A 26,218-nucleotide genomic window follows, 5' to 3' on the forward strand; every position below is an offset into this window, starting at 1 on the left:
AGTTCTGCTCAGATCAGAAAAGGATTGGATGCAATATACCAAAGGGTCCGTTCTGAGCCCGCTTTTGCTCTCAGTATGTACAAGATCATTTGGATTTCAGCATAGGCAGCTCAATATTGTAATTTGATGATAACACAAAAATAGGGGGTTCGGCAAACAGTGAGGAGGGCAAAAAGCAAAAATACTATGGATACTGGAAATCTGAAATAAAAACAGAAAATGCTGGAAAACATTCAACAGGTCAGGCGACATCTGTGGAGAGAAATACCAAGTTAACATTTCAGGTCAATGACCTTTCATCAGTGAGGAGACTGGTTCATGGTATGGGGCTCCAAGTGAGACCACACCTGGAGTACTGTGTACACTTTTGGTCTCCTTACCTAAGGAAGGATATACTTGCCACTTGCTTTAGAGGTGGTGTAAAGAAGGTTGATTACATTGATTTCTGGGATGAGAGGGTTGTCCTGAGGAGAGATTGAGTAAAATGGGCCAATATTCTCTGGAGTTTAGAAGAATGAGAGGTGATCTCATTGAAAAGTGTAAAATTCTTAGAGGGCTTGACTGGATAGATGCTGAGAGGCTGTTTCCCCTGGCTGGAGAGTCTAGAACTAGAGGTCATAGTCTCAAGATAAGGGGTCGGCCATTTAGGACTGAGATGAGGAAAGATTTCTTCACTCAGAGGGTTGTGAATCTTTGGAATTCTCTATCCCAGAGGGCTGCGGGTGCTCAGTCGTTGAGTATATCCAAGTCCAAGATCGAAAGATTTTTGGACACTAAGGGAATCAAGGGATATACGGATCGGGCGAGAAAGTGGAGTTGAGGCAGTAGATCAGCCGTGACCTTATTTAATGGCAGAGCAGGCTCGAGGGGCCGTATGGCCTACTCCTGTTCCTATTTCTTATGGGTAGATAGACGACAGGTCCAATTTAATACGTGTGACGTGATAAGGAACAGTAGCATAAACTTAATGGAAAAATTAAAGATGTAGATGAATAGGGAACCAGTGGTTCAAATATATAATTCCCTAGAAGTGCAAGTAGATAAAGTCAAAGGATCAACAGCATTTGGAGTTTTTTTTAATAAAAAGGGGCAGAATACAAGAGTAATAATAAAATTTGAACAAGGCAATGGTTTGGCTACACAGAGTGCTGTGTGCAGTTTTGGGCACCATAATATAGTAAGGACATTATGCCCTGTAAGGATTTACAGTATCGGGTCACCAGAATGATGCCAGGGTTGGGAAACTATAGTTATGTGGGGAAAGAGATTGAATATGAACTACTTCCAGTGGAACAGGAAGGGTAAGAGGAGATTCAACAGGTGTTTTTTTAAAGTTATGAAGGAATTTAGAATGAATAGGGAAAGACAGTTTCCTCTGGTTGGGGACAGGAACAAGAGATCATCAATTTAAAACTGTCACCAAGAGAGCAAGGAGAGAGGTTAGGAGAAATATCTTTACACAAAGGATTGCTGGAGCATGGAATGTTTTGCCACAGGGAGTAGTAGAGGCAAAGACTACTACATCTTTTGAGGGAAAGATAAATATTTGATGCAGATGTGAAACATGATATAGGGCTATGGGGAGAGAGGAGGGCAGTGGGATTAATTTTGGATTGATATAGCAAAGAGCCAGCAGAGACATGATGGGCTGAATGGCCTCCTTTATGTGCAATAGACTTCTACGGTTCTAATCCAGCAGTCCCTCCATACTGCATTGGAGCCTCGATTATGTACTGGAGGGGCTTGAATCCACAATCTGATGACTCAGAGGTAAGAATGCTTCCACTGAGCGAAGCCGATAATTATCTAGCATAAAACACTTGAGAAACAAGAGATCCTAAAAAACAAAAGTATTTTAAAAAGGCAGAGTGTTGCTTTCAGATTATGGGATTATTGTTCTTATGGGACAAGTAATGTAGGGTGGACGCACCAGAGCTAATGGGTGTGAGCTGGTGCTTACGGTGGGGGTCCCCTATTGGTACGCAGCTGATGGGATGGTCCGCACCCCCCGGGGTACCTGCCTATCTTCCACCATACTCCTGGGCCATGGGAACCTTCTCTACTTTGCCAGATTTTCCACGCTTCCCTTCCCCCCTGTTGTAACCATTCACACCTCCCCTGGACACGATCTTTTGCTTCTCTAATTTCTCTCATTATCACCTCCTTTTGTCTTGCACCATTAGCACGTCTGTCATTTAATCATCTCCTGCTCTCCACCCAATCATTGACCTCTCCTTTATTCCTTTGCCTGTCCCCCTTTCCCTGATTTAAGAACATAAGAACATAAGAAATAGGAGCAGGAGTAGGCCAATCGGCCCTTCGAGCCTGCTTCGCCATTCAATAAGATTATGGCTGATCTGATCCTAACCTTAAATCTAAATTCATGTCCAATTTCCTGCCCACTCCCCGTAACCCCTAATTCCCTTCACTTCTAGGAAACTGTCGATTTCTGTTTTAAATTTATTTAATGATGTAGCTTCCACAGCTTCCTGGGGCAGCAAATTCCACAGACCTACTACCCTCTGAGTGAAGAAGTTTCCCCTCATCTCAGTTTTGAAGGAGCAGCCCCTTATTCTAAGATTATGCCCCCTAGTTCTAGTTTCACCCAACCTTGGGAACATCCTTACCGCATCCACCCGATCAAGCCCCTTCACAATCTTATATGTTTCAATAAGGTCGCCTCTCATTCTTCTGAACTCCAATGAGTAGAGTCCCAATCTACTCAACCTCTCCTCATATGTCCGCCCCCTCATCCCCGGGATTAACCGAGTGAACCTTCTTTGTACTGCCTCGAGAGCAAGTATGTCTTTTCTTAAGTATGGAGACCAAAACTGTATGCAGTATTCCAGGTGCGGTCTCACCAATACCTTATATAACTGCAGCAATACCTCCCTGTTTTTATATTTTATCCCCCTAGCAATAAACGCCAACATTCCGTTGGCCTTCTTGATCACCTGCTGCACCTGCATACTAACTTTTTGATTTTCTTGCACTAGGACCCCCAGATCCCTTTGTACTGCAGTACTTTCCAGTCTCTTGCCATCAAGAAAATAACTTGCTCTCTGGTTTTTCCTGCCAAAGTGCATAACCTCACATTTTCCAATATTGTATTTCATCTGTCAAATCTCCGCCCACTCACCCAGCCTGTCTATATCCCCCTGCAGGTTTTTTATGTCCTCCTCACTCTCTACTTTCCCTCCCATCTTTGTATCATCTGCAAACTTCGATATATTGCACTCGGGCCCCTCCTCCAAATCGTTAACATAGATCGTAAAGAGTTGGGGACCCAGCACCGACCCCTGCGGAACACCACTGGCCACTGGTTGCCAGTCCGAGAATGAACCATTTATCCCAACTCGGTAACATCTTCCAGTTCTGACAAAAGGTCATCGACCTGAACGTTAACCACAATATTTCTCTCTCCACAGAAGCTGCCTGACCTGGAGTGTTTCCAACATTTTATCAAGGTCCTAAACCCAACCATGACCCTAATCCTAAACCCAATCATGACCCTAATCCTAAACCCAATCATGACCCTAATCCTAAACATAATCATGACCCTAATCCTAAACATAATCATGACCCTAATCCTAAACATAATCATGACCCTAATCCTAACTCTAATCCTAAACCCAATCATGACCCTAATCCTAAACATAATCATGACCCTAATCCTAAACCTAATCATGACTCTAATCTTAAACCCAATCATAACCCTAATCCTAAACCCAATCATGACCCTAATCCTAAACCCAATCATGACCCTAATCCTAAACCCAACCACGACCCTAATCCTAAACCTAAACCCAACCATGACCCTAATCCTAAACCCAATCATGACCCTAATCCTAAACCCAATCATGACCCTAATCCTAAACCCAATCATGACCCTAATCCTAAACCTAATCATGACTCTAATCTTAAACCCAATCATGACCCTAATCCTAAATCCAATCATGACCCTAATCCTAAACCCAATCATGACCCTAATCCTAAACCCAACCACGACCCTAATCCTAAACCTAAACCCAATCATGACCCTAATCCTAAACATAATCATGACCCTAATCCTAAACCTAATCATGACTCTAATCTTAAACCCAATCATGACCCTAATCCTAAATCCAATCATGACCCTAATCCTAAACCTAACCATGACCCTAATCCTAAACCCAACCATGACCCTAATCCTAAACCCAATCATGACTCTAATCCTAAACCCAACCATGACCCTAATCCTAAACCCAACCATGACCCTAATCCTAAATCCAACCATGACCCTAATCCTAAACCCAATCCAATTATAGCCCCAAATCTTCAGCCCTAAAGCTGGCCCTGAATACAATTCCAAACCTCATCAAATTAATAATCCAAAAACGTGGCTTCAAACTGAGGGCCGACACCAGACCCTAAAACTGACCCCAAACCTGATCGTTGGAGGAATGCCGCCGTGCACCGGGCCGGACACACGGGGACTCACCGGGCCGGACACACGGGGACTCACCGGGCCGGACACACGGGGACTCACCGGGCCGGACACACGGGGACTCACCGGGCCGGACACACGGGGACTCACCGGGCCGGACACACGGGGACTCACCGGGCCGGACACACGGGGACTCACCGGGCCGGACACACGGGGACTCACCGGGCCGGACACACGGGGACTCACCGGGCCGGACACACGGGGACTCACCGGGCCGGACACACGGGGACTCACCGGGCCGGACACACGGGGACTCACCGGGCCGGACACACGGGGACTCACCGGGCCGGACACACGGGGACTCACCGGGCCGGACACACGGGGACTCACCGGGCCGGACACACGGGGACTCACCGGGCCGCTCTCCTCTTCTCCGCGCTCTAACCTCACAGGCCGTTACTATGACAACAGGCGAGCCCCCAACTTCCGGGTACCGGCCCCCTCGAGCCCGGCACAGGGAGCGAGCGAGCGAGCGAGTGTGCGCGCGCGGTCCTGCCCCGCCAGTCCGGGCTCCGCTCGGCGCCTCCTCTCCCGCCCGGCGCCACTTACCCTCGCATTTACCGCCTTAATGACGTCGCGCCAACCCCGCCACCTCCATTGGTCGGCTTTCAGAATGCGCCGCCCCTCCCCCGATGGGACTTCACCCAATGGGAAATGGAGGCGGCGGCCGGGCGGCGACCAATGGCTGCGCTGTATCTTGCCCCGCGCGGCGACAGGCCTATTTAACAGTGAGGGCGCCATCTTTGTTAGGGGCAAAAGAAGTTGCAGCATTTGAAAGGGATGTGTTTCCCTACAAGAACTGTATTAAAAGCGTTAAAAAGTAACACACTCATATTTACAACTACTACCACTATCTCGTTGTTGTTTGTGGGATTTTGCTGTGTACAAACTGCCTTCAAAAATAGATCATTGCCTGTGAAGCATTTTGAGCCCTCCTGAAGACATGAAAGGCACTTTGTAGATGCAAGTTCTTTATTTTGCCACCTGATAACCTTTATTTATTAATTGGAGATTCTGTGCTCAGCTCGCCGAGCCTGACCACGCTGGCAATTAAAACATTGTTCCACTGTTTTCACTGGGTGAATTATTTCAGTTCAGATATAAGCACAGCAAGCTGACAGAAAATGCTGGAAATATATTGCAGACCCATCAGCATCACAAAAGGAAATAAATATATTTTCTTGTGTCAGACGTCTCACCCACATGATTGTGTCAAGAGTTGACTTCTCCAACAGCTTCGTCTCAAGATTCAACCCTACAGAAATTCCAATTAATTGAAAACTCCGTTCCTGCAGCCTGTCCCGTTTGTCATCACCACTGTCCTTATCAACCTCCCTTTCCAATGCACTGAATTCAAAATCCTTGTCCTAGTTTCCAAATCCCTCCAATGGCCTTGTCCCATCCTACCGCTGCAACCTCCTTCAGGCTCTTAGTCTGACCTCAAATAAACATTCGCCAATGCTCCTCATTCAGTGGCAGAGCCTTCAGACATTTCAGCTGTGCTCTGTGGCAATCTCTCCCTACATCTCTATTTTTTTATCTCCCCACTTTTGAAAGCTTCTTCAAAAGCTTCCTTTTCAATTGTGCATACAATCACCTCTTGCAACTCTTTTAATAGCGCTGTGTACACTCCAATGTAAAGTGCTTTGGAACATTTTATGAAAGGCAAGTACAATTCCTTGATGATGGAGTTGCTGTGCATTTCCAGTATTTTCTATTTTTATTACTGATTTTCACCTCTTTTAAAGTATAAACACCTCTCACTCCATCTTAGCCCCAAATGCAAAAGAACAGCAGCAGTATGACATACTATGTATGTCACATTATTCCCTAATGGCACAGAGCAATGCGTCAAAGTGACAACTGAGAGTGCACGAACTGAAGAACAGCAGGTAGATGTTAATACAGACCTTACTATTCACCCACGTTTTGAGCGACCTCGATATCTGAAAGATCACCTACATTGCTTATTATACATATATAATTCTCATTATTTAGTTTACTGCTATCTTTTCTTATCAAACAGAATAAATGAAAGATTTGTGAAAGGACAAAGTTTTTGATGGTCTACAGAAGTCCCAAATTCCCAGGCAAATTGGCACTGGAGAAGGTGCGAAGGAAAGCAACATGTATGATTTTAAAGGAATAAAATGGATGTATTATGAGGAAAGGTTAATGTGGAGAGATGATAGTTGAGTGTGGGGGCCTCGCTGAAGTACATAAACTATTAAATGGCTTAGATAGGGTAAATACAAAATATTACTTTAAAATAAGGTAGGATTTAAGGACAAGAGGTTATAAATTTAATCTAGTTTTAGATCAGATTATCAGAAAACTTCTTCACAAAAAGGACAACAAAAGTTTGGAATAAGCTACCAGGCAGGGTAGTAAAGGTGGCGATTTCAGGGGCATTCAAACGCTGTCAGATGCTAAAGGGATGAGCTTTCATGGGCCAAACAACCTATCATTCTTGACTTTTCTTATGTACACCTCACACTTCCAGTGTAAACAAAATACAAAAACCCACAGTTGCTGGAAAACTGGAACAAAAACAGAGAATGCTGGAAACACACAGCAAGTTAGCCAGCATCTGTGGAGAGAACAAATTAGACAACGTTTCAGGTGTAGATCCACTTCTGATGAAGGGTCTATACCTGAAACGTTAACCTGTTTGTGCTCCCCACACATACTGACTGAGCTGCTGAGCGTTTCCAGCATTTTCTGTATGTGTTTCCTCAGTGCTTGGCTGAGTCTTTGACCTCAAAAGTTTTCCTCAGCTTGGAGGATCTGTGGACTGCACACTGGAACATTTTTTCCCCACATACATGGAAAGGGAATTAGGTCTGCTGATGATTACTGACCAGTCACTGATAGCTTCACACTGGTTGGGGCCTCAACAATAAAAGTTATTCCTTCTCCAGCTCATGGCACTCTATTTATAGCATTTATAGGTTTTCGATTGAAATTTAAAAAAAGAACATTTTTGACTAAGTAGCTGAAAAAAATCAGTCGAAGCTTCATTAAACATTTACTTGACGCTTTGCTTGTAGAAATATGCATTTTACACCTCCCTCCTGGCTTCACCGGTGAAGTACTCTGCATATGAGGGCAATTAGGGATGGGCAATAAATGCTGGCCTCACCAGCGACGCCCACATCCCGTGAACGAATAAAAAAAAGACCCGAATGCAGACCAGAAGGTGCCAGGTTCAATCCCCAGTCTGTGCTAAGTTGGGTGAGCTCAGACAGAGCTAAACCTCTCTGCCCCTCTAAGACGCTCCTTAAAACCTACCTCTTTGACAAAGTTTTTGGTCACCTGTCCTAACATCTCCTGATGTGGCTCGGTGTCAAATTTTGTTTGATAATCACTCCTGCGAGGCGCCTCGTGACGTTTTACTACGTTAGAGGCGCTATATAAATGCAAGTTGTTGCTGTTTGGCACTTGGGTGAGGTGGGGACAATTGGCCTTTTTGGCCATGGGTTAGTGAGAAGAAAAATAAAACACCAGCCACCATTCCCGATTTCTATGCAATGCTGGAAAGTGCATGCATACGTGCATCGGATGTGGAGAGGGCGAGGATTGGCTCGGATAGCCCCGCCGACGCTTGCTGTCTGGGCTCACAAGCGAAGAATGTCCTTTTGGATAAGATACAAGATGGCCGCTGGTAACCGTGGAACCGAACTCCAGCAGGGGTCGTTGTCTTCAATGTTGGAGCGCGAGGAGGAGATTGGCACAAAAAATTGCATTTACTTCCATTGCCATTTTCGCCACACAAACCTGGTACGTGTAATATCCTGGTATACCAGCCTGCTGTCCTTTAGTGAGGATACCTTATTGCTGAAAGTTTTCCTTCAATTAGGAGACATATGTTTGGCAGCCGTCTGCCAGTTGTTGCTCTCTTCAGCTCATTGAGTGATTTCTTAGTAACTGAAACACCTTTTCCTGTCTGTAGCTCATTGCTCCAGTGTGTGAGGAGTGAAAATAACTGAAGAAAGTAAGTTAAATATACACAATTGTGGGGGGGGGGGAAATAAACAAACAGAGATAGCAGAAGAGACACAGCCCCAGACTTTTCGATCGGTGTTACCTTAACACCTGCATTAACCCATTCACTGTAAATGGATAAGCACCAACTTTAAAATCATTCCCATTGGAAAATCGAGGTTACGGAATGAGAAAGAGGCACAGAGCGCAAAACACAAATGGGCAGATAGGACAAAACAGTAGACAGACAGAAGGAAAGACACACACACACACAAAAATAGTGTGAAACACAGCTGGATATGCAGCAGCTGCACTGACTGATTCACACATCCAACTTATTTTAAACTTACTTTTTCCATGTTAGGAGGTGTCTCAGAATCATATACATATGTATTTTTTAAATCATGGTGCACCGCACGCCTGATTTTTTTTTATGATTTAATTTAAAAAAATTGTTCATCTTAAACTGCTAAAATTACACTCGAGACACGTTCTGTTGCAATCACGAATAACCCGCCGAGCTGGGGGAAATCTGTGGAGCGGAGTAAACGTCGGAAGGGATTTGGTGCCACGGAGTCACAAAAAGCCTGGAGTGGATCGACGCCAGTCCAGAGTGGACTTCCTCATTCCACTGTGTAATGCTGCTGAATGTCAATGCACAGTTTTCTTTTCGGGTTGGGTGTTTCTGCTGTCGATGGAGAGGGGGGTGGTGGGGGGGTGGTGGAAATGTTTTTTTTTTGCCGGGGGGATTCTTCAGTAGCTGTACATCTGTTGTTGGGACTGTTGGGATTGCTGTGTCTGAACCTGAACTTGCTGCTGCTGCTGCTGCTGCTGCGGAGTTGCCGGCTGAGGCTGGAGGATGTGGTGAGTGCCGTCGGCGGTCTGCGGCACGGCCCTCCAGGTCATGGTGTGCTGCTGGTCGCCCAGCGGGCTCTCCGCGGGGGCGATGGAGTTGACGAAGGTGGTCAAGTTCATGGACTGGGCCAGGGAGTGGGCCTGCTGGGGGTTGGCGGTGGTGGTACCGCTGCCGACAATGGCAGCCTGCTGCTGCTGCTGCTGCTGCGACTCGATCTGGATCTCCATGGGCCGGCTGTGCACCACGGTCGAGCCGCTGATGGAGTCGAAGCTGACCGTCAGGATGGAGTCGAGCTGCATCTGGCGGTCCTGCAGCGTCAGGTTGGTGACGGTGATGGGCTGGAGGTTGGTGAAGTGGGTGCCGGCCACAGTGCTGATGTTGGGCGAGACGGCGATATTCGTCAGTGCGGTCCCGGAGCTGGTTGCCGTGGTGGCATTTGAATCTCCGAGTGTCACAACCACCTGAAGCAAAAAAAAAAATTATTTAATTAAGAAATTAATTTAATAGTGGTAAACACAAATTGTACAACAGAAAAAAAGAATTTGCATTTATACAGCGTCTTTCACGACCTCAGGACGTCCCAAAGTGCTTTACAGCAAATGAAGTACTTTTCAAGTGGAGTCACTGTTGTAATGTAGGGAAACGCGGCAGGTGGACCTAAAAGATCCCATGGGCACTAATCGAAGACGGCCAGGGGAGTTCTCCCCAGTGTCCTGGGCCAGTATTTATCCCTCAACCAACATCACTAAAACAGATTAAACAGATGGTCATTGTCACATTGCTGTTTGAGGGATCTTGCAAATTGGCTGTCGCTAAAAGGCAAGGTTGTATAAATGCAAGTTCTTTTTCTTTTACCATCAGGGGAGTGTACGCCAATTTTACAGACAGATCCTAACCCGTTTCTGCTGTGTTACCACACTGACCTGACTCATGTTCTGCACAGCCGAATCAGTCTCGTCTTCCACCGTTCCTGCAAAAGCAGTCTCTTTATCCGTGTAAGAGTAGATAGCGGCCTCTTCGGGAGCAGCAGCTGATTCGTCGTCGTCTTCCTCTTCATCGTCCTCCTCCTCTTCCTCCTCCTCATCCTCTTCAACCTTCCGCTTCTTCCTTTGCCCTCGTTTCGATCTCTTCACCTGGCCCATTTCTGCCAGCTCGCTATCGTGTAAGCTTATGTCCTGCTGCAACAAGAGAAGGGTAAAATACGATCAACGTCAGTGACAAACGGGTGTCGGTCAGCGAGTGTCAAACTCCCACATACACCAGGCAACAATCAACGGCTCCAGCAATCGTAGAATCGTACAGCACAGAAAGAGGCCATTCGGCCCATCGTGCCTGCGCCGGCTCTTTGAAAGAGCTATCTGATTAGTCCCACTCCCTCTGCTCTTTCCCCACAGCCCTGCAAATTTTTCCTTTTCAAGTATACATCCAACTGCCTTTTGAAAGTTCAACGGGGAAATCCATTTGTAAGGAAACGGTAGAGACCTGGGAAGTGGATGGTGAAGTGACCGTCCTTTCACCACGGTGGGTCTGGGTTCAGATCCAGCCCTGACAATGGGATTAAAGTCTCCTCTTTCTGCTGGTTCAGTTCCTGGGGCCAGGGACCCACAGCACGAAACTGGTACTAACCTGGCAACCCCACTCGGATAAACCACAAACGGGCTCGAGTGGAAAACGAGGAAATCATGCTGGTGCAATAGAGGGCACTCTCCTGAGGCACATTGTTGGTACTAAGGAAAAGGGAGCTTCCCTCTGCAGCTAAACGTGCTACACCTGATCTGGGAGTGGTTGCTGCTTACCCCAGGCAGCAGAAATGGAAAAATGTTACATTCCCAGCACTAACAGCCCTCAACTTGAGGAGTACAAACGTTTACATATTAGCACACAATCGTGGATCTGCAGTGATATTTCACGGTTAGAGGGGTCTTAAATTGCTGCATAATTCCGGACGTTCCAAGGGAAAGTGGTAAATTGGATCAGCGGCAGGAAGCAAAGGGTAATGATCGACGGGTGTTTTTGTGACTGGAAGGCTGTTTCCAGTGGGGTTCCGCTGGGCTCAGTACTAGGTCCCTTGCTTTTTGTGGTACATATTAATGATTTAGACTTAAATGTAGGGGGCATGATTAAGAAGTTTGCAGATACAAAAATTGGCCGTGTGGTTGATAGTGAGGAGGAAAGCTGTAGACTGCAGGAAGATATCAATGGACTGGTCAGGTGGGCAGAAAATTGGCAAATGGAATTCAATCCGGAGAATTGTGAGGTAATGCATTTGGGGAGGGCAAACAAGGTAAGAGAATACACAATAAATGGGAGGATACTGAAAGGTGTAGAGGAACGGAGGGACCTTGGAGTGCATGTTCACAGATCCTTGAAGGTAGCAGGACAGGTAGATAAGATGGTTAAGAAGGCATACAGGATACTTTCCTTTATTGGCCGAGGCATAGAATATAAGAGAGCAGGGAGGTTATGTTAGAACTGTATAAAACGCCAGTTAGGCCACAGCTTGAGTACTGCGTACAGTTCTGGTCACATTACAGGAAAGATGTGATTGCACTAGAGAGGGTACAGAGGAGATTTACAAGGATGTTGCCAGGACTGGAGAATTTTAGCTATGTGTAAAGATTGGATAGGCTGGGGTTGTTTTCTTTGGAACAGAGGAGGCTGGGGGGTGATTTAATTGAGGTGTATAAAATTATGAGGGGCCTAGATAGAGTGGATAGGAAGGACCTATTTCCCTTAGCAGAGAGGTCAATAACCAGGGGGCATAGATTTAAAGTGATTGGTAGAAGGATTAGAGGGGAGCTGAGGAAAAATATTTTCACCCAGAGGGTGGTGGGGGTCTGGAACTCACTGCCTGAAAGGGTGGTAGAGGCAGAAACCCTCAACTCATTTAAAAAGTACTTGGACATGCACTTGCAGTGCCGTAACCTACAGGGCTATGGACCAAGTGCTGGAGAGTGGAATTAGGCTGGTTAGCTCTTTTTTGACCGGCACAGACACGATGGGCCGAATGGCCTCCTTCTGTGCCATAAATCTTTCTATGTTACAAGTTAGTTTGTAGATTTTCAAACCAGGATCCACGATATCATCAGATTTCTGTATTAAGTTAACTGACCGACATGTTATTTCAATTGCTGCATACAAATAAAAAGACACATTTACTGCAATGAAAGCATTGTTTTCCATTTGTAATGGGCACCATCTTTCAGAAGTTAAGACAGGAGGTCCCTAGCAGCGTGTCAATATCTGTAGTGGAACTCCAGAAATCAGTAACATTTGCACGGGTTCCTGACTTTGAACACCTCTATGGGATCTCCTCTTAACCTTTCTCTGTTCTAACGAACAAGCTCAGTTTCTCTAGTCTCTCATCTTTCAAATCCTCACCTCTATCGCTACAGCTTACACTGTTCTAAAATGAAGCAAGACTTGCTTCCCTGACTTGGACTATTCCAATGGAAGAGCCATCAGTGGCAGTGGTCTCTGGAAGCTGCTGTAATTTGCCGATTGGTATCGGAACAACCTGTGGTCAAATATACAGTCAGCACGACTATTCAGCGGAGATTTTGCTCAATTAGTTTGAGCCTGTAATAAGTTCACTCCACGATTGTCATGATGCTGCACCGGCCATTGGCGCTGTGCTGCACTGAACTACTGTCTATTAAAAAGGCTCCAGGTGGGGTGAAGGTCTGATTTCCCTTTTAGCAATGTGTAAAACAGAATGTGCCATAAAATGGATGTTGAAACGCTGCCCCACTCCTCCCCCTCCCCCGATGGAATATTATTGGATATTCTCGTCACTGGAGCTCCCACCCCCACCCCCTCCTCACTCAGTCCATCCCTAAAACCTCTCACCTCGGGGTGTTTGCGCCTCATGTGCCTGTTCATCGAAGCTCGCGTAGAAACCTTCGTGCCGCACAGGTGGCAGTTCTGAGCCTCCACCTTTTTGTGAGTCAGCTGTATGTGTTTGAAGAGCATGTATTCGGTTACAAACTTCTTCTCACAGACGCTGCAGGTCCACTGCTTTCCGACTGCGAGGGTGAGAGGTGGGTGTAGGGGAAAGGTCGGGGTGGGGGGGGGGGGGGGTGGGGTAGAGAAAGAGACAAAAGCAGAAAGGATTTAAGAGTGGGATGGTTGCTGATGGAAACTGGTGCGAGCAAAAGGGTTAATGAACGGCTGATCGGTAGAAAACACTCCTTAACAGAGATTAAAAAACAACACTCATGTGACTTGTTACTTTAATACAATTTTTTGGACTTCTTCCTGTGAACCCACTGTATATTCTACAGATAAACCATCTCAATTCAAGTCAGATTCCCACGTGTAACTCACTCTTGGGTTTCCATTATTCATTCTCCAGTTAATTAGAATCATACAGCACAGAAGGAGGCCATTCAGCCCATCGTGCCTGTGCCGGCTCTTTGAAAAGAGCTATCCAATTAGTCCCACTCCACTGCTCTTTTCCCCATTGCCCTGCAAACTTTTTCTTTTCGTTCTCAATACAAATCAGTTTCCTTTTAAAAAAAATTATTTCCCCTTCTGAAAACTGGAGTTGGTTTCACCAGCAGCGACTCCTGAACCCCAACACGCCTGCACCCAGCTTGAATGTGACCGGGTTAGTTTGGCACGCACCAGTGTGAAGCAGTTTATGGTTCTCCATACTGTTCCTCTCACTGAAAGTCTTCCCACACAGCTCACACATGAAGTCCTTCACACCTGCACAGAACAACAAACACACAATGTACGTATTAAAAAAATAAGATACACAACGCGCAGTGTCGGTCAGCATACATTATACAGTTACACCGCACCAAGTGGCTTCTTTTAAAACACAGCAGTATTGTTACGATGAAGTCATATTTTCTTGGGCCAGCTCTTATGCTGAATTTTAAAATTCTCACCCTTGTTTTCAAATCCCACCATTGCCTCACCCCTCTCTACCTCTGTAACCTCCTCCAGCCCTACAACCCTCCGAGATTTCTGTGCTCCTCCAATCCTGGCCTCTTGCAAATTCCCGATTTTCATCGCTCCTCCATTGGCGGCCGTGCCTTCAGCGGCCTAGGCCTTAAGCTCTGGAATTCTCTCCCTAAATCTCTCTCTCTCCTCCCTTAAGACGCTCCTTAAAACCTACCTCTTCGACCAAGCTTTTGGTCACCTGTCCTAACATCTCCTTATGTGGAGATATGGTTTGATAATCGCTCCGGTGAAGCACCTCTGGACGTTTTACTATATAAATGCAAGCTGTTGTTGTTATGAGCCCTACAGGGGTGAAAGGACAGCGTGGTGACCCTCTACACCGCCTAACATACACGTTTTAATAATACTTCAGGAATGGTGAATCTCCCCGTCACAAGACACCCAACTTCCACCATGACCAGTTCTCACCTGCGGGCGGGTGAGCAGAAGCTGATGAGTGTCAATCACTGTTCCCCTGTGACTTCCCCCCCCTTCTGATGTAACGTCTATTGTATCAAGAAACAGCTTGCATTTATAAAGCGTCTTATTACATCTCCAGAACGTCCCAAAGCACTCAACAGCCAATGGATTATTTTGAAAGCAAGGTTACTGCTATTTGGACAAACATGGCGGCAAGACCCCCTTGTTTCCTTAAACCTCATAATCTTGCCACTTCTCTCCCCATCTTTAAAAACTCCCTCAAATCTTTTCGGTCATCTCTCTTAACTCAACTACCACCCCCTCGGCAGCTGTTCTGTCCTACGTGAAGCCCCTTATTATATTAAAAGGCACCATATAAATGCAAGTTGCTGTTATAAAACGGATCATCTGTACCGTTCCAGTGTTAAGCACGGGTACTGATTTTATTGAGAATGGGCTTCCCCTGTTCACCGAGCAGGACAACCATTATAACTCCCATATACCCAGGCAGCTCGGAACCAGGGGATCCACAGTACTCCAGGGCACTGTTGGTGATGAGCTAACTCTCCAGGGTTCACTGATGGGATCTGGAGAGGGAGTCCTGTCACCGGGCGCTGGGCCCACTCGGCTCCAGGTACCCCTGGAAGTAACAGTGCCGACAGACTGCACAGTTTTGCCGGTTAAATTCCAGCAATACTCCTACGAATACTTGGGGTCCCTAAGCCTCGGCTCACAGCAGCCTATCTAAACTCTCTGGGGCCCTTCGTCAGAACATGGAGTGGGTGCGGCGGGGAGGTAGTTAATAATGCAGATCAACTCATTTTAGCAGTATGGTTTGTGAAGATACTTGCACCTACTTATCAACTGCTTAAGGACTTGTATTTATACAGCGCCTCATCATTTCTCAAAACACTTTACAACCAATGGATTACTTTATTGGAGCGTAGTCAACGTTACATAAACAAAAGCAACAGAGGTCCCTCAAACAAGAAATGAATGAATAACCAATTAATCTGTTTTTAGTGATGCTGACTAAGGGAGGAATTTTGGCCAGGACCCCAGGAGAACTCCCCTGCTCTTCTTTGAATTGTGCCATGGGATCTTTTACATTCATCTGAACAGGCAGTCGGGGACCTTCTAATCCGGAAGACCTCCAACAGTGCCGCCCACCCTCAGTGCCGCCCTGAAGTGTCAGCCTGGATTTTGTGCTCAAGTCTCTGGAGCGGGGGCTCGAACCCACGACCTTCTGACTCCGAGACGAGACTGCTACCAGCCGACACACCAATGAGGTACTTTATTGGCTGTGAAGCACTCTGGGATGTTGTGAGGTTGTGAAAAGCGCTATAAAAGTGCAAGGCTTTCTTTCTCTCTCATCAGAAACCTGAAACATGAAGCTATTCTTTCCTCTTTACAAATGCTCTCAGATCTGCTGCGAACACTGTTCCGGATATAAACCCGCCGCGCCCCCGGTATGGAAACAGTTAGAAATCACTGGTCTTGGCCGGGATCTCCGTCTGTAATTACCCGTGTGCCTCTTGTAGTGCTTGAGCATATTGACCTTCTGTGCAAACTTCCGATGGCATTCCTTACACTCGTACTCTTTAATCCCCTTGTGGAGCTTCATGTGATGTCGGAGGGCGTGCTTGGTTTTCATCCCTGGGCACGGAAAGGTGAAGGAAAGGACATTGTTACAAAATTCACAAGTCTTGGAGATTAGTAGATTCCATCCTCCCCCCCCCAAGGTTAGTGAACAGACCAATTGGAAAAAGGAACCAGTTGAGAAAGGGGATTGAGGATTCTTGAGATATTAATTCATTTGTTTCATTCACATGATGGGGGGGGGGGGGGGGGGGGGGAAGAGCGCGAGGGAGGGGGGGGGGGAGCGGAAAGCGCGAGCGAGGGGGGGGGGGCGAGCGGAGAGCGCGAGGGAGGGGGGGGGAGCGGAGAGCGCGAGCGAGGGGGGGGGGGGCGAGCGGAGAGCGCGAGCGAGGGGAGGGGGGGAGCGGAGAGCGCGAGCGAGGGGAGGGGGGGGGAGCGGAGAGCGCGAGCGAGGGGAGGGGGGGGAGCGGAGAGCGCGAGCGAGGGGAGGGGGGAGCGGAGAGCGCGAGCGAGGGGAGGGGGGGGAGCGGAGAGCGCGAGCGAGGGGAGGGGGGGAGCGGAGAGCGCGAGCGAGGGGAGGGGGGGGAGCGGAGAGCGCGAGCGAGGGGAGGGGGGGGAGCGGAGAGCGCGAGCGAGGGGAGGGAGGGAGCGAAGAGCGCGAGCGAGGGGAGGGAGGGAGCGAAGAGCGCGAGCGAGGGGAGGGGAGGGGAGCGGAGAGCGCGAGCGAGGGGAGGGGGGGAGCGGAGAGCGCGAGCGAGGGGAGGGGGGGAGCGGAGAGCGCGAGCGAGGGGAGGGGAGCGGGTGTTCTCAGGTGGATATAAAAGATCCCTTTGCACTATTTCGAAGCAGAGCAGGGGAGTTCTCCCTGAAGCCCTGGCCAATATTTATGCCTCAGCCAACATCACTAAAAATCTGTTTGTGGGAGCTTGCTTTGTGCAAATTAACTGCCGTGTTTCCTACATTACAACAGTGACTACACTTCAAATATACTTCACTGGCTGTAAAGTGCTTTGGGACATCCTATAGTTGTGAAAGGCACTAAATAAATGCAAGTTCTTTCTTTCCTTTCTTTGAGTAAGGCAAAGAGAATAATGCGCGGTTACCTCCAATATTAACATTAAGGAAATAGTTACTACCCACTCCCCCCCCCCCCCCCCACTTAATTCGGCACCTACAGCATGAACATGAACAAGCTCAACTCCTCCGCGGTACAGCTCTGCACCGCAGCATCGGTCCCTCCGGCGGGCAGGAGTGCGTCTCTCACCTTTACCGCATTCTGCACACAGATAGTCTCGAACGTTGTCGTGCACCCTCATGTGTTCCTTCAACATGTCTCTCCGGGCAAAGGACTTCCCACACTGCTCGCAGGTGTGACTCTTCACTCCTAAACAGCAAGGAGCAAGATTAAAATACGACCGGAGAAAGAAAACGCAACAGAACAAAGCCTCTTTCCGATGCCTGGCAGCACACAGTGACTCAGAGCCAATTTTCTTCACAGTTTGACTCACTTTTTTTTTTGGCGATAGAGCAAAGCCCAAGGAATATTTTTAGGCCCGTTTTATTAATTGGAAATGGACCTTTTCCGCAACAAGTAGTTACAGACTTGCGGTCTAGTATAAACCAAGTCAGGGACTTTATTTTCGTTCCCAGGACGTGGGCCGATCAAGCTTTGCCCTGGATGTCGTCGAGCTTCTTGAGTTCTGTTGCGGCTGCAGCGTTCCCTCTGAAGGCAACTGTCGCACCTGCACCGTCACCTGCCATCAGCGAACTCAACGCCAACCCGGGGTCTTGAGAAGGGGGAAGGTATTAATTAAATCTCTTGGTCGCTCTGCATCGCGCGCTCCCCCCCCACCTCTGTCGCCAGCAAAACACAAGACTGCAGCCCTCCGCCGTTGCCACCCTGTAAGTGGCCACGAGGTGGCACGCAATCCCAGCCCTCAATCTTTCCGCTCTCGACTCTCCAGCGAAGCTGCGTCTGGCGGCTCGACACGATTGAAAGTCCGTAACTCGGCTCAGCGGGCGGGAAGCCGCAGGTGCTTCTAATTTTAACGGAAAACCGGTGACCAAGTGATTTCCCATCCTGCAAATTTCGACACTTGCGCAGGAAGAAGAAAAAAAAAACAGGGATATAGCAAAAAATGCCGGGTTCTGAGCGGATTTGAGTGAAAGCAAATGACCTGACCTAATTATTGTGTGGAAAATACCTTTCCAGATCCTGTGATCGATTCCCCCCCAACCAAAAAAAAAACATACGTGTAAACTTGCTAGGATCTTGTGACAGGAAAGATCAGGATTAAGGCAATTTCAATCAAAAGTCAAATCGAATTGTATTTTCCTTTTTATAAGGTGGGGAAAAGGGGGTTTTGGTGGGGGGGGGGGGTGGGACCCAAAAGGAAGAGTTCAGATAATTTCCGTTATATCCTGCGGACAACGGGAATGGACGATGCGTTGGGTTTGCGATCCGGGGCTTTACCTGTGTGGATTATTTTATGACGTTCCAAGTTCCCTGTGCTGTTAAAGATCCTTCCACAAATATCACAGGGATGGATGTACCTGGAACAGAAACACGACCGCACAGCTCAGCAGAGAGTATTGATCAAAGGACAAGAACTTGCACATGGAGCCACGTTACAGAAAAACGAGAAAAGAGATCACAACTTTTGGAAATCGCTGCAGAACAAATATCCTCATCAATTTAGGCGCTTCCTCTCCTGACCCCTGCTACTTGTTGAGATACAGTTCTATGGGCACCAGACATCCTCTGGTACCGAGCTCAAGTGACCATTCTTCATGCAAGTCCAGACAGCGAGGGCTCGATTTTAACCAGCACCCCCAACCTCTCCAAAGTACTTTTGGAAAAAAAAAGGAGGGGGGAGAAGAGATAACAGGACGCTCCCGGCCGATGTAACATTAAGGGTGCCGATCGACGAGGCTCCCGCTAAAGGCAGGCGGGGGTCTACTTAACATGCGAAAGTCGCAGTCCGCGCCGCAATGTTAACGTGAAGCCTGGTGGGGGGGAGGGGGGGGGGAAAGAGGGGGTCTCGTACTGTCCGCTACCTGGCAGCAGAACCACGGCGGGATGAACCTACTGGCCAGGTGAGGCTCAGGTAAGTTTTTGATAAATTTGCCTGCTATTCAGGCACGTTGGTGGGACAGCGGGGGCTGACGACCAAGGAATTGTACCACAGCAAGTGTCTGCACCTTCCAGGGAGCAAATAGGGAGCAGAGGGCTTAAACACATTGAGAAATCTCCCTTGGGGAGTCTCCCCACCTCCTGGACCTAGCCTGCCTTGCTCTGTAGAGGCCCACTGGGACATCTATTTACAGTGACGTCGGCGTCTCAGGTTTCCTCAACTCGCCATTGAGGTGCTTCAGCCTCATAGCGGCAGAGCTGAGATTGGGAAGTCACCACGTGGGGAAGTCACAGGCATGTCAACCCGTGCATCGCCAACTCCACGGAGCGGTGTGCCAGAGCTCCAGCCCAACCCACTGGCTGTATGTAACCTTATCCAGCAGCTCTATCACAGATTATCAGGCCGTTAGCACATTAGCTGTTTGCGGGAGCTTGCTGTGCGCAAATTGGCTGCCGCCTTTGCTACAACAGTGACTACACTTCAAGAAGTACTTAGTTGGCTGTAAAGTGCTTTGGGGATGTCCGGAGGTCGTGAAAGGTGCTATATAAATGCAAGTTCTTTGTTTCTTGCTCTGTAGTACTGTTGATAACTGAGCAGCCAACCTGGCTCAATAAAGGGAAATGGTGAGGTGCAACTTTCACTGGGGGGGTGGGGGGTGGTGGAGAAAGAGGGGGCTGGAATTCTTGACATTCTGCTCCATATAACTGCGCAAGCCAAAGCTTTAACTGGCAGAGTGGTCCCAGCTGGGCACACAATAAGAAGCTTGTTACCAGTGCTCAATGCTGGTACTCTCTGCAGCTTTAGCTGGTTTAACCACAGAATTAATTATCATGCCTATTTTAGCATCAGCTGCAAATTTGGATGTCAATCCCTCTAGCCCTATATCCAAATCATTGACGTACACAGTGAAGAGAAACGGTTCCAGAACAGAGCCCTGTGGGACACCACTATCCACTTCCAACCACTCTGAGAAACTGCCCTCAACTCCTCTTGCTTTTCGCTCTTCTAACTTGTTTTTAAATCAGCAACAACTTGCATTTATATAGCGTCTTTAACAAAGTAAAACGTCCCAAGACGCTTCACAGGAGTGTTATCAAACAAAATTTGACACTGAGCCACATATTAGGACAGGTGACCAAAGCTTGGTTAAAGAGATAGGTTTTAAGGAGAGTCTTAAAGAGAGAGAGGTAGAGAGGCAGAGAGATTTAGGGAGGGAATTCCAGAGCTTAGGGCCCAGGCAGCTGAAGGCACGGCCGCCAATGGTGGAGCGATGAAAATCGGGGATACGCAAGAGGCCAGAATTGGAGGAGCGCAGAGATCTCGGAGGGTTGTAGGGCTGGAGGAGGGTTACAGAGATAGGGAGGGGGGGGGCGAGGCCAACGAGGGATTTGAAAACAAGGATGAGAATTTTAAAAATCGAGGTGTTGCCGGACCTTAGTGCTTAGGTTTGAGACCCTTAAGAACGACAGTGGATTTCCACAGGTGTTATACGTTACACGCCCAGCCCACCCACAATGGGCGCCGTGAAGCAGTGCAGGAATTTAAGGTCACTCACTTCTGCACGTTGGGGTCGGAGTCCGGCAGCTCCTCCCGGTGAATGACCATGTGGGCGTGATAGGTGGCCTTCAGTGCAAAGCGACGATTGCAGATTGAACAGCCGTAGCCCTTCTCCTTGTGAATCTCCATCAGATGCTTCAAATACTGACTCCCTTTGGCAAACGTGGCCTGGAAAAAGGAACGAAATGTTCAGTGTTTGGTGGGAACATGGATACACTCATCGGTCTGGTCACTGTTTCAGGGTTCCTGTATAGTCACCTAACCAAGAATTTTAATCAAATAATCAGAAGGTGTACTGTATAACATTATCTAAAATCGGCACGCCAGAAGGCAATATGCAAGATAAAAATGTAAAAGAATAAAATTTAGCTAGCTTGCACTAAAAAGTGCCCAGCACACAAAGGGTCAAATAGAAGAAAGGAATTTAAAAAAGAACAAGAATTGGGAGTTCTGCTGATAAAAGATCTCTATTGATCAGGGCACACATGTCACCGAGACGGTCAGTCTGTACAAAGCAATTTTCATATGTCCTGTACAAGGTTAATCAGATCAAAAGAAGTCAAAACATGTCTGTGCCTGGCAATTGAGTTTCTATTTTGTAGATGCAAATGGTGTCACTCGAGACCATGTTTGCCCTGGAAAGTATAAGATAAGAAGTTTGACCAGCTCTGCCTTATCAAACAGAGGAAACAAAGATAATCCCAGTTAGCTATTAAATTACTTTAGGAGCCTTTGACCTTGTTACTTGATAAACGACAAACAAAGACAATCAGTCTAGGAAAGATCAATCACGTACAGGGAAGTCACACTTCACTCTAAACAAGGACATTTGCATAAGATCAGTGGATGGGAGGAAATTCATACCTAAACAAAGACACAGCAATCTTTGTAAGAAACAAGCCATTTGAAGCCAAAATCGAGCAAAGACACTCAGTTTGTGCCTATTAGATGAGTTTCAGCTAATGCAAAAAGTAGGCGTATCCAACAAAAGTATAAAGAAAGGTAGAAATGAAAAAGCAAAAAAAAAATCTAAACACAGCAGAGAACAAGATCTACTGTGTGGACCTCCAGCCTCAACTGCTTTTTGGGGGAAGAGTTTTCCAGATTGCCACTACCCTTTGTGTGAAGAAGTGCTTCCCGACATCACCCTTGATTCTAATTTTAAAGTTGTGCCCCCAAATGCCTTACTTTTTTTTTTGAAGCGATGGGAGGGTGACATCAGTCAGTCTCCCCACTTCTCATCGCTATCCGATGACCCTCTGCTGGAAGTACAGATAGATATTGGGCAGGGAGTAGGATTCGGCTTCACTGTGACGTTGCCGCCCTCAACCACCCATGCTGAAACCCATTTGCCTTGGCTCACACGTGGAGGACTGTCCACCTTGGCAAGGCACAGGGAGGGCAGTCTGCACAACGGACCGTAGCTCTTCACTTAGGACGCTCAACGACAGAAACATACACTCACTTGGCATTTCTTACAGCTGTATTTATGTGGAACGGGCTCTCCTGCTCTGTCCGAAGCATCTTCCGTTTCCTCTGCGGTGATCCCAAGCTTGCTGATGAACTGCTCCCGTTGCTGCTCATTCATCAGTGGAATGTCCTGCGCACAAGAGGAAGGAGTGCATCACGTGGAGAAACTATCTCCCGGTAAATTGGAGCTTCACTTCTGGGTGCCGCACGATCCTCACGCCTCTGCGTAAACCCATTTATTTGGCTTCCGTTGTGCTCGAGATGGCACTTTGCTTTGGCGGTTTTGATTTCGGCAGAGCGGCACCTCGCCGGCCCTCCGCCTCAAGTTTACATCTCCACCATCAGCACCGGCGCAGACAGAGCCAGGTACTGGGCGGTGGTCGGCAAGACCCCCGTAAACGTAGGACTCCGTCGCTGCCAGAACAAGGCGAGTCGGTGTCTTTATACTCCTCGGTGCAGCCGACGGCGGGAGAGCTGCGCGCTTGCCGGACGGGAGAGCTGCATGCTCGCAGTCGGCTGCACTTTAACCCCACAAAAGCGCATGAAATCTATATTTATGTATCGGCCTGCACACATAACAGCGGATTGTATTCAAAGAGGAGAAAGCCAATTAACTGTAATTTACAGAAAAATCCAACCAGCAACAGGAAATACATTCCTGACATAGGAGTCAGAATGTCTGTTATCTACACCCGACCTTAGAAATCACTTAAAATAAGAAAGCCAGTAACTTAATGTTGGGTTGCTTCTGACCCAAACCATTTGGGTAAGAAGCTTACAAGCAATTTCCAATCTCCCTGACCAAACAATTAAATTTGATGCTGAGCCAGAAAGGCAGAGGGTGACAGAAACAAAGGCTGCGGTCAATCAGTCTGTTTATGAAGTGCCCTGAGATTATTTCTTTACATTCAGGGTGCTATATCAATGCAAATTATTGCTATTGTTCATTCAATGACAATTAGACTTTGTGGCTTTAAAGGGACGTAGCTCCGTCTTGGCAGCAGAATAATAGTGTGCGCATTACAGGGCACAACACTCCTGCCCTTATAAAACAGTGTATTATCCAAATTATTGTGATGGTGAGCAATGCCAAGGGAGATCCACTAGTATAACTAAATTCACCAGTAACTTGTACAACTATTTTTATTACATAATATACCTCTACTCTCATGCACGCACACACATAACCTATTCACAGCCCAGCCAAGTTACAAGTCACAATAATATTTACGTCACTCAACTGTATTAGGTTATGAAGTGTAAATAATACACCATTTTTTCTGTAGCTATCCTTTTTTACATACATTAGCCATCAAACATTTTCGCACATCTACAAAAAAAAAACAAATGCACAGCCTGGCCTTGAACCTAGTCAGAAAGTGCGGGAAGGACCCAGGTTTAATTTGCTCAGTTAGCCGATCTCTGCTGGGTTGGTGTTGGCGGCGGGGAAGGGGGAAGGGAAACTACAATTAGCCTCAGTACCCCTGGTTTGTGTACGGGCGTCGGTGAAGATAAGGTCATGCTTGTCAGTGATGCCTCCCCACAGCTGAATAACCCGCCGACACTCACTGACTTGAGGTCACACATGGTAGAATAGCCGCTTGGGCAGAGAAGCTGGTGCTTAAAGGGAGTGCACTCCATGAATCAGCATCCTCAGGGAGGAGGAAAAAAAAAACAGGAGGGGAGAAAAGGTCACTTTTAATGTAATCTCCACACAGGTTCCAGCATAATTACAGCCCCCAAATTAAAAACCCAGACTTTCGACACAGATACTGAATGGTACTGGTGGCCTCAGGCTGGCTGCTTCCAATGTTAAATGCAACTTTTGGATAACATGGTATAGCACCTCTTATCTCTAGGTTTTTAAAATATATATAATACCTTAAAATGGACATGAGTGTGATCCCTCAGGACATCTACACGGTAGAATTTGCGCCCGCAGATCTCACAGGTGTACTTCTTGTCCCCATGTGTCAGCAAGTGCTTATTCATGTTGCTTCGACAGGAGAATACCTGCCAACGAAACGTAAATGGGACACAGGTCATGTATACTAACAGGCACCGCATTAGACAAATACTTTTTTCCGTCCTTTGAAACCATTTTCTGCCCATTTATCAAGTGAAAAGTTCCAGCCCTGCAGTCTTATCGGATTAACTGCCACCCAATGACCAGTGAGACACCTCCCACAGCCCTGCTCCGTACAGGGAGGGGCACTTTTTATTGGAGGTAATCCCGCCCACCCCATCCGATTGCCTCTACTTGAATGAGGTACCAGAGCCCAGCTAGCATCGTGGAACAATACCCCAGAAAGGAGCAGTAACTGCAGCAGAGGACCAGAGCGAACTGGGGAGAGGAAGAGTGAAAGAATAGAAAGCAGAATTGAAGATTTTAGCGGGTGGGTCAGCGCTGGCTGATCGACAGCTGAGTGACGAGCGTGGAAGGCACAACATCACCCGGATAAAATATTTTGAAAGAAGAAAAGGAAACGATTGTTCATAAGCACACTGACAGTGAATTTATTTTTCAATGCACGCATCAGCCCCTCTTATTCCTGTTCCCTGGTGTAAGGTGTCCATCAGTGTTTGTACCTTTCCACAGACAGGGCACCCTGATGGCTCCTTTTTGTATTTCACCACTCCGTTGGTCTCAGTTTCGTCTTTCTTCACACGTTTACCACCTGATCAAAAAAAACTTGAAAAAGTTAATTGAAAAAAAAAGTGTCTTGCCATTGTAACAAATCAAAAGTAGCAATGAAACCCAAAGTGGTGAGTACAGGTTATTAATAACCCTATGAAATGAACAGAAGTGTACAACGGTGAAAGTAAAGAGTAAATAATTCCCACTAGTTGGCAAATCAGCAGCGAGGAAGCATTAATTTAGGATTAGTACTAAAATCCTATAACATGCCAGGTCCCAAGTGCCCCTTTTACAAGGGCCAGCTGCACACTGCGGACGCAGACTGGCCTGAAGCTGGGAGATTTACCAAAGGAATCGTTTAACAGAATTACACAACGTGAATGAGGCCCAATGCATACCTGTAGCGCGGCCCCAAGTCACCCATCGGAAAAACCGGACACGCCACGCCTAATTCCCCAACCCACTTCGCAAACAGAGCCTTGCTTATAGTTAGCCCCGGAAAGCAGCGCAGCCCTTTCACGCGACAGTGCACCTTCTGTGTGCCGCCTCTGGTGGTCCAACATGACGTCCTTCCGGTAGAACATCTTTCCGCAGGTATCGCAGGAGAACTTCTTGTCTCCGTGTTTCTTCTTGTGTTTCGAGAGGTTACTGTTGGTTGAGAAGAACCTGAAGCACATGTCACACTGGAATGTTTTGTCGTCTAAAAAAAACCAGATAAATAAAAACACACAAAAGGTGCAAGAGAAAAAAAAAAAGTTAGCCGCAAGAAAGATTGCAGCACAGGCAGCTGTTAGCAATTCACCTGACAGGCCACATAGTTATGAAGAAGAAAGGAGGAGCCGCTCATGACTCAATTGGTAAATGAAACTGAGAAATGTCGCACTGAACAATATCGATCAAGGCGGCCATGAGTTCGGTCTATGTTGAGTTACCTGATCTCGGTCAGGGTAATATTGGAGGGCCTTCACTTGGCCTCAGTACCCCTGCCTAGAATGCGGAATGCAGAAGGGGCTAAAAAAATAATCCGCCAGCTCCTGATCGATACGCGGCGAAAGAGGACAGGATCGGGGTCAGCGGATCGGCAGCGATGCACCTGTGAACGATTAGCCGGTGGACACTCTCCG

The 26,218-nt window shown here is 47.3% G+C and overlaps 1 protein-coding gene across 7 annotated transcripts in view; it reads right to left on the minus strand.

Annotated features, from left to right (window-relative positions):
• Positions 1-8,899: 8,899 nt before the first annotated feature.
• Positions 8,900-26,218, minus strand: part of prdm15 (PR domain containing 15) — a 43,259-nt gene continuing 25,940 nt past the window's right edge. For 6 of the 7 annotated variants that reach the window (XM_067993332.1, XM_067993329.1, XM_067993328.1 and 3 more), the window contains exons 14-25: positions 25,627-25,794; positions 25,046-25,134; positions 24,338-24,469; positions 22,452-22,586; positions 20,985-21,154; positions 18,769-18,848; positions 17,560-17,679; positions 16,221-16,352; positions 13,953-14,036; positions 13,176-13,351; positions 10,250-10,504; positions 8,900-9,787 (exon numbers count right to left, since the gene is read on the minus strand). In XM_067993332.1, the coding sequence (XP_067849433.1) occupies positions 9,224-9,787; positions 10,250-10,504; positions 13,176-13,351; positions 13,953-14,036; positions 16,221-16,352; positions 17,560-17,679; positions 18,769-18,848; positions 20,985-21,154; positions 22,452-22,586; positions 24,338-24,469; positions 25,046-25,134; positions 25,627-25,794 (2,105 nt within the window). In that variant the 3' untranslated portion in view covers positions 8,900-9,223. The remainder of the gene's footprint in view (positions 9,788-10,249; positions 10,505-13,175; positions 13,352-13,952; positions 14,037-16,220; positions 16,353-17,559; positions 17,680-18,768; positions 18,849-20,984; positions 21,155-22,451; positions 22,587-24,337; positions 24,470-25,045; positions 25,135-25,626; positions 25,795-26,218) is intronic. The other variant, XM_067993327.1, reaches the window with a different exon arrangement.

Source organism: Heptranchias perlo, chromosome 11 (genome assembly GCF_035084215.1).
Source record: "Heptranchias perlo isolate sHepPer1 chromosome 11, sHepPer1.hap1, whole genome shotgun sequence".
NCBI lineage: Eukaryota > Metazoa > Chordata > Chondrichthyes > Hexanchiformes > Hexanchidae > Heptranchias > Heptranchias perlo.